A 16,070-nucleotide genomic window follows, 5' to 3' on the forward strand; every position below is an offset into this window, starting at 1 on the left:
AACAAAATATGTGTTTAAAGTATTTTAAAAGTATTTAAACTATGTTTAAAATGTGTTTTGACCACATAAATCTACTTGCAAAGATTGCTGCTTAACTTCTTTTTGCACTGTGAAAATTCTGCTTTCAGCATACCAACCAAAAAATGCTTCTCCCTCCCTTATTTATGTAAGTGACAACTATTCAAATACAAATTAAGAGAAAGACAATACAAATGCTACAGTAGTCAGATCAATTATATGTCACAGTTTGTAAATAGTTCTAATGTTCAGTTTATGAAAGATTGTTTCCTCCGGGGGTGGTGCATATGTTATCTTGATGCACAGAATATACGGATTATGGTTTAACAGTGCTTTAACACTCCTCAGGAGCTCCCCTGTGTCCTACTCTCCTTCAGACACTCAGCATGACTCAAGGGGCATGACACACGTGCTTCAACTGTTACTTTCAGCAGCTTCCAAACATGTAAATGATAAATCAAAAACTCTTTTCTTGCAAGTAAGCTTCTTTAAAAACTGGAGTTGGTTGTGGCAACCAGGTTTGAAGAACACAGGTCTCCACACAGAAATAATGGTCAAGTGAGTGGAGAATACTTAAGATATAATACTGCCTTGCTTTAGCGTTCCCTGTGATGTCCAACAGAGACTAAACCAGAAAAACAGTAATTCAACCTTCCTTCATGCCTATTAAAGGCAACACTGGTTTCATTCTCCTACATTCATGCACTCAGGACAGACACTCCCAAAGTTCCCATTTTGGTGTTCAGTGTTAGGAGTCCTTCTGCCCACATGAAAGTTGTGGCATTTCCTTACCCGATGTGAGAATTACATCTCAACATCTAGACACAGAGTTACAGAGTAGTCACCATAATTCAAATAGTTCGATCTTACGTCAATGTCTAGTACAAATTTTAGAATAAAACTAAAACATCGACTATAAAACTTCCAGTGTTCATCTTCACTGTACAGAAGTGCAGCAGTGCACTGCCAGGATAAAAAAATCCTTTGAAATGAGGCGTTTCAATTTCACCTTCTCCTCTGACTTGCAATACTGTAAAAGCTTTTAACTTCTTGTCTTACAGACACAGATCTCCCTGATAGAGTGTGGTAGGGAAGAGTATGTGGAGGACAGTGAATGCCCAATCACATCTGTGCAAAATGTAAGGAATGTCAAAATTGGGTACTGGCAGGTCTCCTATCCTGCAGAAAGACTGATTCAGCACTGGGAGACTGTTTTTTTTTCCCTTAAACTGGTTGAAACATTATTCCCCAAACTCTCTGTGTACCAAACCCACAAGAAGATAGAATCATAGAATGCTTTTGGGTTGGAAGATGACAAACATCATCTAGTTCCAACCCCCATCGCAGTTGGCCTTCTGGGCTGATGATGCACATTGGTGACTCATGTCCACAAGAATCCTCTTCCTCAGGGCCGCTTTCAAGCACATCATCTCCTAACCTGTATGCATAAATGGGAGTTGCTTCCTGGGTATGAGGACATGGAGAGGGAGGTGCTGGGACTTCTCCCTGAGATTCAGTGATAGGACACGTGGAATGGTTCAAAGCTGCACCAGGGGAGGTTCACATGGGACACGAGGAAGCATTTCTTTACCAAGTGGGTAGTTACACACTGGAAAAGCTTTCCCAGAGAGGTGGTGGATGCACCAAGCTGTCCACATTTTAAACATGTGGACAATGCTCTTAACACGCTTTAACCTTTGGTCAGCCCTGAAGTGGTCAGGCATTTGGACCAGATGATGGATGGTTCACACTAAAATAGTCTATTCTATTCTAGTTTATAGCTCCAGTCTTAAGATGAACTTCTGATTAAACTTTGAAGCCCTTATAGTTTCTGTTATTATTAAATTTCACAGACAGAATACTGTCTTTAACATTTCAGTCCTATGCTACAACAAATGAAGCAATCAAAACTGTTTCTTTTTACATGACATGTCCAAATCCTGGAAAGACCTGTCACTAGAATGAAACAAAATGAAATGGGTTTAAAATACTTTTCCTGTAATGTCAGCCATGTATTGTCTCTGAAAATGCAATTATGCAGCCATTTATAGTATTGTTTACCTAAATTTTACTTACTTGACTACATCATTTCAATTCACAGCAATTCAAGCATCAGGGATGGACTGAATCCATATTTGGTATATTACTTAGGTACTTGCTTAGACAGGACAAAATTAGAAAATCTTCATAATTTATAATACCTTGTTTTTCACCATCTACAGACCATTCAGTCTAAGAAGCTGTATTAATACCTAACTACACTCAAAATGGCAACAAACTTTTAAAAGTAGCTGTTCTACCATTTAGTAAATATTTCTACGATGGAAGTATTGGCTCAATCATGGGTCCAGTCCAGTTCAATATCTTTATTAATGACCTGGATGAAGGGATGAAATATTCCCTCAGTAAGTCTGTGGATGGCACTAAACTGGGAGGGAAAAGTCAATCCATCTGAGGGGAGGGAAGCTCTTCAAAGAGATCTGGACAGGCTGGATTGATGGGCTGAGACCAACAGGATGAGGTTCAACAAGACCAAGTGTAGAGTCCTGTACTTGGGAGGTAACAACCCTGGCTGTTAGAGAAGGACATGGACATGTTGGTTGACTGCAGGCTGAATATGAGCCAGCAGTATGTCCAGGTGGCCAGGAAGGCCAACAGCATCCTGGTTTGTATCAAAAATATCACAGCCAGCAGGCCCAGGGAAGTGATTGTGCCCCTGTTGGTGCTATGTGCTTGAGTGCTGTGTGCAGTTTTGGGCCCCTCACATGGTATTTTTGATACAAGCCAGGATGCCATTGCCCTTCCTGGCTGCCTGGGCACACTGCTGGCTCATATTCAGCCTGCAGTCAACCAATACCCCCAGGTCCTTCTCTTCCTGACAGCTCTCCAGCCAGTCTCCCCAAGCCTGTAGTGCTGCATGGGGTTGTTATGTCCCATGTGCAGCACTCTACACTTGGCCTTGTTAAACTTCATCCCGTTGGTCTCAGCCCATCGGTCCAGTCTGTTTAGGTCTCTACCTGAATTCACCAAAAGGAGGTTGTAGGTGGGTGTTGATCTCTTCACCCAAGCGACAGGTGATAGGACTGGGGGGATGGACTCAAGCTGTGCCAGGGATGCTTTAGGTTAGACATTAAGAAAAAATTCTTTACCAAAAAGGTTGTTGGGCACTGGAACAGGCTGCCCAGGTTGAGTCATCAACCCTGGATGTATTCAAAAGACAGATGCATGAGGTGCTCAGGGATATGGTTTAGTAGAGGACAGGTATGGTTGGACTCAATGATCTCAAAGGTCTTTTCCAACATAGTGATCCTGTAAAATCTTTCTGTCTATAAGCTGGAAAAAATATATAGTTGGCTTAGCTTGTATTTTTACAATTGAATTGCTCCATAAATCCCACTGTAGTAGTTGGTTTCTTTTTTCTGCCAGTCTTATCAGAAACTGTGAATTTTCCTACTAAATTATTTTTTCATATACTTGTGTGTTAAGCCAGTAAGTCAGTCATTTCTGGGAAAAAGTGCCATGTAATTTGAAGTCATTGAAAGTACTTTGTTTATTACCAACCACACTACAGATAAATCAGTATGAAAATTCAGCCTTCCCTCTCACTGTCACTCTGGAGTTAAGTAAAGAAAATAACATATTTGAAACATTAGTTCAGAAATCATCCATGATCTTGCTACTGACAGCTGCAGTTATTAATTAGTGCAATTACCACAGTGACATTTTGCAGTTTGATTCTAACCACAAAGATCAAGACTGAAGACACAAAATATTTCTAACAGTCTCTTTGATGTTTGTCAAACACTTAAGATAAAACTTGCAACTTCCAGCTGAATTACTCTATCTTCACAGTAAATTCAGTTGCATTAGAGTCTCTAAATAGAATTATTGTACTCTGAATATATATTGGGTGAAGTTAAATTTTGTCCAAGAATTTAACAACTTAACAGAAAATATTCAAAGTACATTTAAATAACAAAACTAAAATAATACTGACAAAACACAGTCACTATCTAGAGCTGAAAAAAGTAAATGTTTTGCCCATAATTCTTACCTAATGCTGTGCTGAACACTAGTTCAAGGATCACAGTTAAAGCAAACCTGAATGCAATATTAAAAAAACAAAAGCAAAAAAAAAACCCTCTCAGAAAACCCTGACAAAAATAAACCTCAGTACTCACCCGTCATTAGAACACGTTAAAAATTCTTCCTTTATTTTTGGATGCCAACATCCTGAATTGAGCATTGCTGTGTGACCCTAAGGAAATAAGATGTCACATAAAGTTTTATAAACCTGACTCCAAAATCCTTCAAGTGGAATCACATAAAACTTGAGAGCCAAAGCAGACCCTTCTGACCACAGCAATGGCTGATGGATATCACAATGATTTAACAGATTTTATGTATACCATTTCATGCTTGCTTTTTTTCATTTTCAAATTATAAAAACCTTGCCATTCTTATATTTATATTTTCCTTTCAGAAAATTATATGTAGTGGTTCTCTTGGAGAACTGTAACGCAGAGAAAGATGAAACAATAGGCATCAATATGGTACCATGCAAATTGTTCTAAGCTACAAAGAAATAACAGGAATAACAAGAAATACCATGGTGACAGAATTTTAAGACTCAACACCAAACTATACTTGTCAAAGACCTTGTTCAAGAAAACTGAGGAAAAAGAACTTGAGATTCCAGATGGATTTAACCTCAAGTGAGCTTTTTATAAAAGACTGTAAGCTGCACATTGGGTAATCAGTCCTGTTTCTTTAGGATGGAAAAAGCAGAAGAAAAGGTTTTTATCCAAGTAAAGCAATTACCATTATAGTAACTATGAATATAAAATGTCTTTGTCCAGTCATTACTTCTTTCAAATACAGGTACATGTTCATTGACTAAACTCATTGTGAAGTTTTGAAACTAATGCAACACTAGATTTACTTCAATTTGCTTTAAACACAAATATGGAGAGAAATACTGTGAAGTTAATGGACTGATTTAACAAATATTTTAACATTTTGGCTTTTGGATCACAATATACTGGAATTCTAGAGAAAAAAAATCTGAATTATTTTTAAGTAAACAAGAACCAAAGCAGATGTTGCTATTTTGTGGTTTTATATACATATCACTAGCCAAAAAATAATAGTCATCTGACAAAAACAGTTTTAGGCAAAACACCATTTACCCTAGTTATTTGGCAATATACTTTATAAGCAATAAATAAATCAACCTTATCATCAGTCTGAGCAATAGATTTTATCATTACTTTTTAGGCTTAAGCTCTTTTAAAAAAATGACCTGAATTTAAATCATCTGTAAACAACATCCTTGTTTCACATAGTGTGTGGAAATACGGAGATAAAGTGGTCAAAATCCAATCAACTGTTGTTAAAACACTCCAAAAATATGAATCAGCTCTTTTCCATTTTAAAACTATTATTTAAAAAGTACACGTTATTGCTTATCAGTTTTACACTCATGGCATACAAGTAACAATTGTAAGAACCTCTCCAACCCCTGCCTTGAAAGGAGTAAATTGTGTGAGCAAAAGAACGGAAAGAAGAAAGCAGAGACAAGACACCAAATCAGCAGCTTCTAATTTTTTTCTTTTTTTTTTTTTTTTTTTGCTTGGACAAGTGCATGGGGGAAGCTCATAATTGTTACGAAACATACTTTGACATGGCTTTGTCTAGCTGGCTGAAAACCTCCATGGATGAAGGTTCCATGTCTTCTAGCATGTGTCAATACATGAGACCATTACATCCCAGAGACAGGGCTTTGCAGTCTAATTTACTGAACTTCACTGTGTTTACTGTATTGTCACCCGTCCGAACAATTAATTTCTGACTTCACCTTTGTGTTTGTCATATCCACAATGTATTGGTCTCCTTTGATGCACTCCATTACTGGGAAGCCATCTCTGTCAAGGACTTTTGCCTGAGAGTTGCCCGAGACAACAAGAATAACATCTCCTGTGCTGCTGTACTGTAAAGATTTGATTTGGTGACTAAAACGAAAAAGAGAGAAAATGTTTCAATTAACTTCTGTTACCATAAGCCTACACAAGAACAAAAGTATACCACAGAGGTGGAAAAAAAAAAACTATCCAAGAAACAGAATGAAGCTTTTTATTCCCCTCTGTGTGTGTGTGCATCTCACATTTCCTTCTGCATCTACAAAGAATATCAAACAACATTATTTACAAAGTTGGCACCTAAAATGTCATTTCTGGCAAGCATATTTAAGAATGCTCTTATAATTCAAAGTAAAAAATAGTATGAATCAGATCCTGCTCTTCAGGGCTGAAATTTTTTTTTTTCATCTTCTAAAAAGCAACATTTAATCTATAAATTTCCATGAAAGGATCTTGTTGTACTACATAAAACTCCACTGCACATTGCAGACCAGGAAATTAGTCATATGCATTCTTGCAGCTTTTCCTACGTTCAGGGCTTCAATTTAATCAGCATCTTAGATAAATATACTATCATCCCTAGAAACATAACAGTAGGCAACAGTCTACCTAATCTACTGCATCTTAGATGATCACTCATTTGCAGTGAAGGCTTTTTTAGATAAGTCTTTTATTGATTGCAAAAACCTGGGACAGAAATCATGCAATAATAGCAAAATGACAAAAAATATTAACTGAAAGCAGGAAGACAGCTGATGAGTGAGAAGTCCATTTCCAGCACCACCATCTTCTCTCAGCTTTCTACTTTACGAACAAAGTTCACTGCAGTTGTTGTATCTGAAACAGGTATCTTTTTGACCCTCTATCCAGCTATATACTACATTACAAGATGCCCATTCTGCATCTGCCGGAATTTCAGCAGATTAAAAGAACATGCACAATTAGCAGAATGTGCACAGTAACCTTACTTCATACTCATACTTCAGCTCTGTAGCTGAGTTAACTCCAAATTAAGATCTTGAATGGATTTATCAGCTAGATTCGGATTCTCATGGCACCCAACCCACCCTCAAGTGAGTATCTTCCCTCTGGTGAAGAATATAACCATTGGATTCAAACCCTAGTAACTTAAGGAAACTAGATCTCACCAAAATTTCCCAACAGCAAAATTAACACTCAGATGATCCACAAAACTGGCTATTCAATTTGTAGGAATAAGTTTCATGTCTTGTATGGTAGTGAGTTCACAACTGACTCAGCAGTAGCAATTACATGTTACATTTGCCCTCATACTGTGAACTACAACAAGAAATACATAAACCACTGTAATACATATTTTTAAAATCCTGCATTGAGCATAGTAAAGTAAATCAAGCATAAGTTTCTCATTCAAAAAATGTCTGGCAAACCTAATTATGATTCAAAAGCCAAAAACTGCTTCAAGCACCCTATTATGTAACACAAACTGGCAGCCAAATTGGCCAAAGTATTATAAACTCTGATTTTTAGTAGAAAAGAGACACTCAAATCAGGGAATTTCCAAAATAGATCACAGGCAATGTCAGAAAAAGCATCCTGACACTCAAGAGCAAAAATGGATACTTGTTCAGAGGTGGGGGAAGAAGGCCAACTGCAATAAGCTGAGAGGAAATGTTGAAATATTTAGAAGGAAACCCAAAATAACTAGAAATCTAGAATATTCTCTGCAGACAGCTGATAACCTAGACTAAAGAATCCATTAGATTTTGCTTTAGAGCAAAAAATCATATCTTAGGAATTAAAAAATTTTCCAAGTTGTGTTTCTGAGCGCTCCTTATTTATCATATGATTTGTACAAAGTTCTCCAGAGTACTGCATGGAGAATTAAATACTTACCTACTTATATTTCCCACACTCCAATGCTGAATTAGTCAAAGGAATATACCCTACAGCACAGATTTATGCTTTGCACTTCTCATTGTTGAAATGTAAGAAGCAAAAATAAACATTTATAAACTACACTAAAAGATTTGTTTTGCATGATCTGTGTCTCATGCACAAAGAGGATTTGGCCACTAAGTATCATCAAACAGCTTGCCCAGAAGCAAAAATCTGATTTCTGAAAGAACTCATAGTGTGTAAAGGTTCACTTTCTGAGAAATATGTTCTTCAGACACCGAAGTACTGAAATTAAAACTGCAGAAGTTAGTACCGTCAACATGACACAGTTCCTAATTTGACCAATATCATCCCATTGCTTTTTTTTTATTTCTGTATCAGCATGTCTAAACAAATGTTTTCATGTGAGATTTAAAGTCTCTTCTAACAAGGAAGAGCACTTGATTTTATAGCACCTAGCACAGTGCACATAACTAATATTTCATCAAATCAGACATGTGAAAAAATTAGTCAGAGAGAAAAGATTTCCAAAACTTTAATCTAAAGGAAAAAAAAAAAAAACACCCAACAACAAAACACTAGCTTTTTGACTGTGCAACATAACTTTTAAAATCATGTCTGAAAATTGGTTCTACAAGCTGGGTATTTGCAATGCCCCAGAAGTTACTACTTTTCAGATGTTTATTGGAGTATGACCAAGAGTGAGGTTCTGCAGAGGCAGTTCTTAAAGAAAACATTTTGGTTCTTATTAATGTTAAAGCAAAAGTCTTGGGAAACTTACAAAAACAGTTCCCTTTAACAGCAATAATCCAAGTAATTTTGGTTAAAAGCTGCCAAAAGTGCATAGTACTTCATGCTAGGATGTGTAGAACCAGAACTGCATTTATGGGTAGAATGGTGACTCACAAATAATCCCTTCACAGGTTACACAGCTTTGCCTTACCCCTTGGCTTCACCTTTAACACCAAGGTGTGGTTTGAAGGTATTTTTTTCTCAGGCTCTTTCTTTTTTCTCCCCTTATGTCACAAATCCAAGGAGAAATTAACAGAGTAACCTGATACTATGCTACAAAATGGAGCCCGGACAACACAGAATTATTCTCAGGCATAAAATGAAATTAAATTTATGGCTCCAGAACTGGATTTCTGCTAACACCTAAAACTTCCACACCAGAACATCTCAGAATTCTTTGAAATTAAGATCTGTGAATGCTAACAGTCCTTGCAGTAAACTCCATAGTGAAAAAAAGCAATACAAGCGTATGTATACACTTGGGCATAAGTTAACATTCTACACAGTGCTCACCAGTATGCCTCAATGTCATAATGAAAGAATTTTTTCTTGACTTTGGATCTTTTTGCCAGAGCTATAGTTTCAATTTTGTGTTTACAAATAGATATGGAAGGGGTATTTAAAAATATGTTTTTAAAAATTTATAGATAAGACTTGCAATGTAAGTGAAATTCTCAAACTTTTCACTAAATTCTCCTCTTTTTAATATTATTTTATATTTATATATTTATGTCTATATATAAACACTGAAACCACATACTTAAAACCACAATAATATACATTCACAAAGAACATTCGTATAAAAATACTTATGAGATACTTGTAACACATGAAATTAACAGTGTCAGAGATAAGAAGCACTTTAAGGTCATATTCTATCATCACTTTTTGCAAAAAGGAGGTTACAAATGAACATGCAAGCTGTTTTCCTTAAAATGGGACATTAATGTACACTGCACTTGCAGAATTTATACTGTATTTATGTCTTACACCGTTATTACCAAATACTACTAGATTTGAACATTCTTTTCTGCTCAATATGGAAATACTTCAGATAAAATAATCTCCTACTACAGGACTGTGAGCTATTTCTTATTGCTCAGTTATGACAGACAAAATTACAATTTGTATCCTGCTAACTAATTATGTAAATGTAACTTATGCCTGAAAAGTCTCAATACAACTTTATGTTTGGGTGATTTTGTTTATTTATTTATTTCAAAGCAGCATGTTTACCAAGTTATGTTTGCAAAGTAAATGTGCCATCCATTAGTTTATTGCAAGATGAATGACAAATAGAATTGCATAATAAATCAACGTACACTTGTTACTTTCCTGACTTTTCACAGTTTAGATCATGAGTAGAATCCCCACCTTGTTCCTTCCCAGGCTAACATCCCTAACTTTTTGTTATCTTTCATTATCTAGATTCTTGGCACATCTGTAATTAGTCATACACACTCTAACCTTCCAAACTGACAAAAATTCAGCTGTAGCTTTTTAAGACAATAATGATTAAAAATGGAAATTCTAAGGACCACTTAACTGGATAAAATAAACTTCATCGCTTATTTAAGCATACCAAACTATCTTAAAAAGTGCACCACATCAGTTAGGTATTAGAAAGTACCTTGCTAGAAAAACTGTATTATTTATTTTTATAAATGTTTATCTGAAAGTTCACTGTGCATGAGCCATGTGCTCCTTTTGAAGGAGTTCAAAATTTCAGTTCTCTAGTCAGATGTATGGGCAGTATGGAAATCAATCTTCAGAAAGTGGTTCCTGCATTTATTTTTTTTAACTTGCCTATATGTAAATATACCAATAAGTATAAATAGCTTTTTTTTTTTTTGAAAGACAATTGACAATAGCACACCACGTAGCTATTCAATTATCAGTAAAACGTAATGGATGAGTGTCGTGGCTTTACCCTGGCTGAGAGCCGAGATCCACGCAGCTGCCTGCTCCTTAAAGGAAAACAGGAGGGGGAGAAGAGGGGGAGGGGGGTTGTGAGGCAAGGGAAGGGAAAAGGAAGGGGCAAATAACAACCCCAAAACCAAGAAAGCAAAAGCCCGTGGGTTGGGATAAGGATAGTTTACTAAAATAGCAGAAAGATAAAATATAACAATGCTAACAGGACTTTAGAGCAAAAAATCTATGAAGCTGTTGATACACAATGCAGTTTCTCACCGAACCCACAGCTCAGGCCGTGCCACCCAGAGCCATCCCAGAACCCGACCGTCCCCCAAAAACCGCGCATCCTGGAGCTGCCCCCTCCTCCTCCCACCACCCCCCCTTTATACTGAGCAGGACGTAATTGGCATGGAATACTCTCTTTGGACAGTTTGGGTCACCTGTCCTGCCTTCATCCCCTCCTTTCTCATGAATAGAGAAATATGAAGAGCTGAGACAGTCCTTGACTGCTTGACCACAACTAAAACCATCAGGGTGTTATCAGCACGGCTTTCATTTTAACTCTCAAACACAACATTCCATCCACTGCTACAAAAGAAGTTAACTCCATCCTGACTGAAACCAGGACAATGAGTGATTCTAGAAACAGATGATTTAATGTAAATTAGATACCACACCTCACACCCCTGAAATAGTGATGGCAACTGCTGAGGTTTTCCATGAAGGGTTAGCTACCTCAGCTTTTTTTTCTTCTTCATTAATTTCACAAAAGCAGAGTAAATATGGAATTGTGTTCTGTTAACTTTGATTACAACTACTGAAGGAAACCTGTCTCTTTGAAGAGGTCTGACACACTGAACAAATGCATCTGCAAATTCACCTGCAGCTTTCTTAAAGAGTCACTGGAAAAGACATATGCAGGCAAGTTCTTAGCTGCATTTACCACAAACAGTATAATGGGATACAAAAGCCTTTTAAACAAGCTATCTTGCAATACTTTTATCCACTCTATTCAGAGTTTAACAGAGGCACAATCTTAAGTGAAAAAAGCGATCATCTGCCTACCATTCACAAGGCTGGAGTGAACGAAAAGCTTGGAGAGAGGCATCCATTCCAGCAAAATCCCAAAATTTAACATCATAGTCATATCCACCAGTTATCAAACGGGCACCTGAAGGATCCAAGCCCAAAGCAGAAACCTAGATAGAAAAAAAAAAATTAAAAAAAAAAAAATTAAAGCTTTTTGTCTGGATTTTGTTGGGTTTTTTAGTTCTTCACATTTCACCAAAACATAAAACACTACTAAAGTAGAAAAAATAATTCAGTGTCCTGGTTTCTTCCTAAAAGACATGAGCTATATTTTGGTTTTGAATTTTCTCTAACTTGTATGTCTGAGTATTTTGAAGAGGATAGAGAGAATAAAAATTTAAAGTACTTAATCTGAATAAACCATTGAAGACCGTTGAGAAATTGTGTTTACAGGGATCATCACATTACGGAATCTCATTGACTCACACAATGGTTTGGATTGGAAGGGACCTCAAAGACCATCTAGTCCAATCCCCCTGCCGTGAGCAGGGGTACCCTCCACTAGACCAGGTTGCCCAAAGCCCCATCCAACCTGGTCTTGAACACTGCCAGGGAGGAGGCAGCCACTGCCTCTCTAGGCAGCCTGTGCCAAGGTATCACCGCCCTCCCAGGGAAGAATTTTTTCCTGATGTCTAATCTAAACCTGACCTCTTAGTTTAAACCTATTACACCTCATCCTATCACTCCATGCCCTTGTACACAGGAGTATTTTTAGAATTACTCAGTTACACCCAATCTGTCTGGGAAAGTTTTCATGAGAAGATAAAACTGATAGGGAATTCATGCTTAGAATACAGTTTAATCTCTATTAGGAATTTCAAGTTAAGCAGACCTCAAGCTGGGGATAACTTTCAATACTGGAAAAAAAAACCTGGGTCATTCAACATTCCGAAGACAGATATTCATCAGATTCAGAAACCCTTTCACAACAAGGAAGACAGTCTTCAACCAAAGAAAATTATGTATTAGTTAAAAAATTCTAGAAAATGCCTGGAAAGGGATTTAAAGAGATCAGCCAGAAGGAACATTCATAGTTGCATCTTTTCCTGTGCAAGGAAAAAAATAACCAAACAAAAAAACTGTATACACAATAAAAGAAGGAAAAGCCTAAATTTCTGAGTGAAACACCTGAGAATTACATTCAGATGCCTAAATATGTATTTAAAGTATCTGATACTGATGTATAAAAATTTGCATATAAGGATGCTCATCTGTATCTTCTTTAAACGTATACATGACAGTTACAATGATTTAATGCAGACACATAGAAAAATACCCCAAAAATTGTCTTGAAGATATGTCAGTCTACTACTGTACTGTTTTAAAGCTTTAACATATACCGCACTGTGGTGGTGTAGCCCTGGCTGGAGGCCAGACGCCCACCAAAGTCAGCCTATTACTCCCCTTCTTAGTTGGACAGGGGAGAAAATATGTATTAAGAGGCTCAGGAGTCTACAACTACAAAGAACAGTAAAGAAAAAACTGGATTTTGGAGCATGACCAGATCTTAAAACAAATGCAACCACATCTTAAAACACTTTCCCCCCACCACTCCCTTCTATGCAGACTTTAGTTAGGATTTCACTCCCTTCTTCTCCCAAATGGCAGCACAGGGGGGCAGGGACTCAGCCAGGGTGGGGGTCATTCATTCCACACCCTCCTCCTGCTGCACCATGGGGTCTCACCCACAGGAGACAGTCCTCCATGAACTTCTCCAACATGAATCCTTTCCCCAGGGCTTTATCTATTCACCAGCTGCCCCAGCAAGGGGTCACTGCAAGACGGATAATTTGTTAAAATTAAGATTTCCTTATAAGAATGAGTATGGGCTTCCTTTTTCCAGTTTCATGTAGGAAACGTCTGCTTAGGTATTTATTTTATCAATGACTCATTTCTAGTCATCTTCTCCTTACAGCTCATAGTGTTCCTCATGCTGGTACCTCACCATCCGTACCATCATATCACAGAATCATAGAATCATATTCTGGGTTGGAAGGGACCCCAAGGATCACAGAGTTCCAACCCCCCTGCCACAGGCAGGGCCATCAACCTCCAGGCCTGGATCTACACAAGGTTGCCCAGGGCCCCATCCAACCTGGCCTGGAACACCCCCAGGGATGGGGCATCCACCACCTCTCTGGGCAGCCTGTTCCAGCACCTCCCCACTCTCTCTGTAAAAAACTTCCCCCTAGTATCTAATCTAAACCTTCCCTCCTTTAGCTTTATAGAAGATCGTGAATTGAAAGGGACCCAATAGGGATCAATGAGTCCAACTCCTGGCTCCACACAGGGCCAGCCAAGTCAGACCATGAGACTGAGCGCATTGTCCAGACACTTCTTGAACTCAGCCAAGCTCAGTGCTGTGACCCCTTCCCTGGGGAGCCTGTACCAGTGCCTGACCCCCGTCTCAGTAAAGAACCTCCTCCTAACATCCAACTTAAACCTTCCCTGTTGCAGCTTCATGCCGTTCCCTTGGGTTCTATCCCTGGTCACCAAAGAGAGGAGATCAGTGCCTGACCCTTCACTCCCCCTCATCAGGAAGCCATAGACCGCAATGAGGTCTCCCCTCAGCCTCCTGTTCTCCAGGCTGAACAAACCAAGGGACTTCAGCCTCTCCTTGTAAGACTTCCTTTCCAGACTCTTCTCCATGCTCTTTGCCATAACCATCAGGCTGAAAAAAGTATCTTCAAGAAAACCTGTATGTGCCAGAAATGATACCACTCTGCAACTGACTCCTTTAATTGACCTGCTCTATTTCAGAGGCATTGATTTGTAAACATCTTAGCTTATGGAGATGGTCTAAAACCTCATTCTTCTAACCAATGGAGAGGATCATCAGATGTCCTAATCCAGTGCCAACCAAAACATCAAATTTACAGAGTTAGTAATAGATTAAACATTTTTCTTTTCACTTCCCTGAATCAAATGTTTAAATATGCTGCTTTATGCTGTCCCTAAGAATGAAACTTCACTTAGTCATGATGTCACTGTCATAGATTTACTTTTCAAATTAACAACCTCATAAGTGTTTTTTAGTTGGTTATTTCTAACATGCAGGAAAACTGGGCACCTCCAGATTAATTATGCATTCAATTAACAGACTCCAGCATTCTATTCTAGAATAACTACTACAGGAAGGGGCCGCTATGAAGTGATTATGTTAGAAAGCACACTGCTTGGAATACCCCTGATGATGTATTCTTTCTCATAACCACTGATGTATCAAAAGTGTAAGGATCGAAACCAATTAAATATCTCTGGAGTTTCATTGAGAACAGTAACTCCTATTACACTGTACAAGCAAGGCAACCCATGAAATTAATCATGTTTGTGGGAAAAATCTACAGCTTGAGAAATCTTTTCTGAGACTTTTCATCTGTGCAGGAACATTGTCATCATCAAACCCATGTTCTTTAGACCGAAGAGGGACAGATGGGATACCGGGGATTAGTTGAAATACAGCATGTGGTATGAATGTAATAAGACACCTGTATTTTAACATGTCGGGCTGAAACACTGGAAACAAGAAATGAAGTTTCTCCCTTTCTTATATGCGTGTAAAGATGTAAGTAGATTTATTATTCTAAAACAAACAAATAAAACAAAGGGATAGTCCTTCCACAGAAGAACTCGGGTTTTTTCAGTATTTTTCATTCACTGCATCCAGTTTAACTTCCGTATTATAATTCACCTCTGCTCTATGTGATAACAGCTGCACTCATTAAGTCAAGAATCAGTTTTCCAAAACTGTAACTTCCACTTTACAAAGCCTTTTACTTAGAAATAACATGAGCTTCTGCTTTAAGAAGCCATCAAAATAATTACTTTTATAATAGAGAAAATATTTTTTTAAAAAATCCTATAATAAAGCTTGTTAGGAAACATTCTAGAAACATACCAGAAAAGCCATTACTGTCATACGTAAAATAGGAAATCCTAGTATACATAGAAATTAATATGCAAAGCAGTTACACACACTGTGTGCATAAAAATCCACTCTACTTTTGTTGAGTGTAATACAATGCATCCTTTACGTGTCTCAAAAGAAATTACTTTTCTATTTTCATTAATAACAGTTGTTACAATTCTTTCCTCTATTCCCTCTGTGTATGTTCAGCATTGCCATAAAACAAATGGGCAAACTTTATCAACTCTCCACAGAGACACACCACAAAGCTTGATGCAAGATTAATGAAGACACTTCTAAAAAGAACTATTTCTAACAGCTTATTACAAATAATTTATAATCTTCAATGTTATATTTAACTTTTTTAGTGTCCAACAAACATGAAGATATTAAAAATTCAAATCTTAAACTCATAGATTTGATACGTTCATTGATATTTAAAATATCATTGTATGATTAATTAATATTAATTACAGTCCAGTAAATTATACATCTCCCTATTATGTTTGAAACCTCATCAAAAAGCATTTTTATAAAAATATTTTTGTTTCATT

The 16,070-nt window shown here is 37.4% G+C and overlaps 1 protein-coding gene across 2 annotated transcripts in view; it reads right to left on the reverse strand.

Annotated features, from left to right (window-relative positions):
- The window catches only part of WDR70 (WD repeat domain 70), a 154,455-nt gene that overhangs the window by 83,034 nt on the left and 55,351 nt on the right, over window positions 1-16,070 (reverse strand). For both annotated transcript variants that reach the window (XM_084278656.1, XM_084278657.1), the window contains exons 7-9: window positions 11,586-11,719; window positions 5,876-6,029; window positions 4,200-4,276 (exon numbers count right to left, since the gene is read on the reverse strand). In XM_084278656.1, the coding sequence (XP_084134782.1) occupies window positions 4,200-4,276; window positions 5,876-6,029; window positions 11,586-11,719 (365 nt within the window). The remainder of the gene's footprint in view (window positions 1-4,199; window positions 4,277-5,875; window positions 6,030-11,585; window positions 11,720-16,070) is intronic.

The sequence above is a fragment of the Gallinula chloropus genome, assembly GCF_964237585.1.
Source record: "Gallinula chloropus genome assembly, chromosome: Z".
Classification (NCBI taxonomy): domain Eukaryota; kingdom Metazoa; phylum Chordata; class Aves; order Gruiformes; family Rallidae; genus Gallinula; species Gallinula chloropus.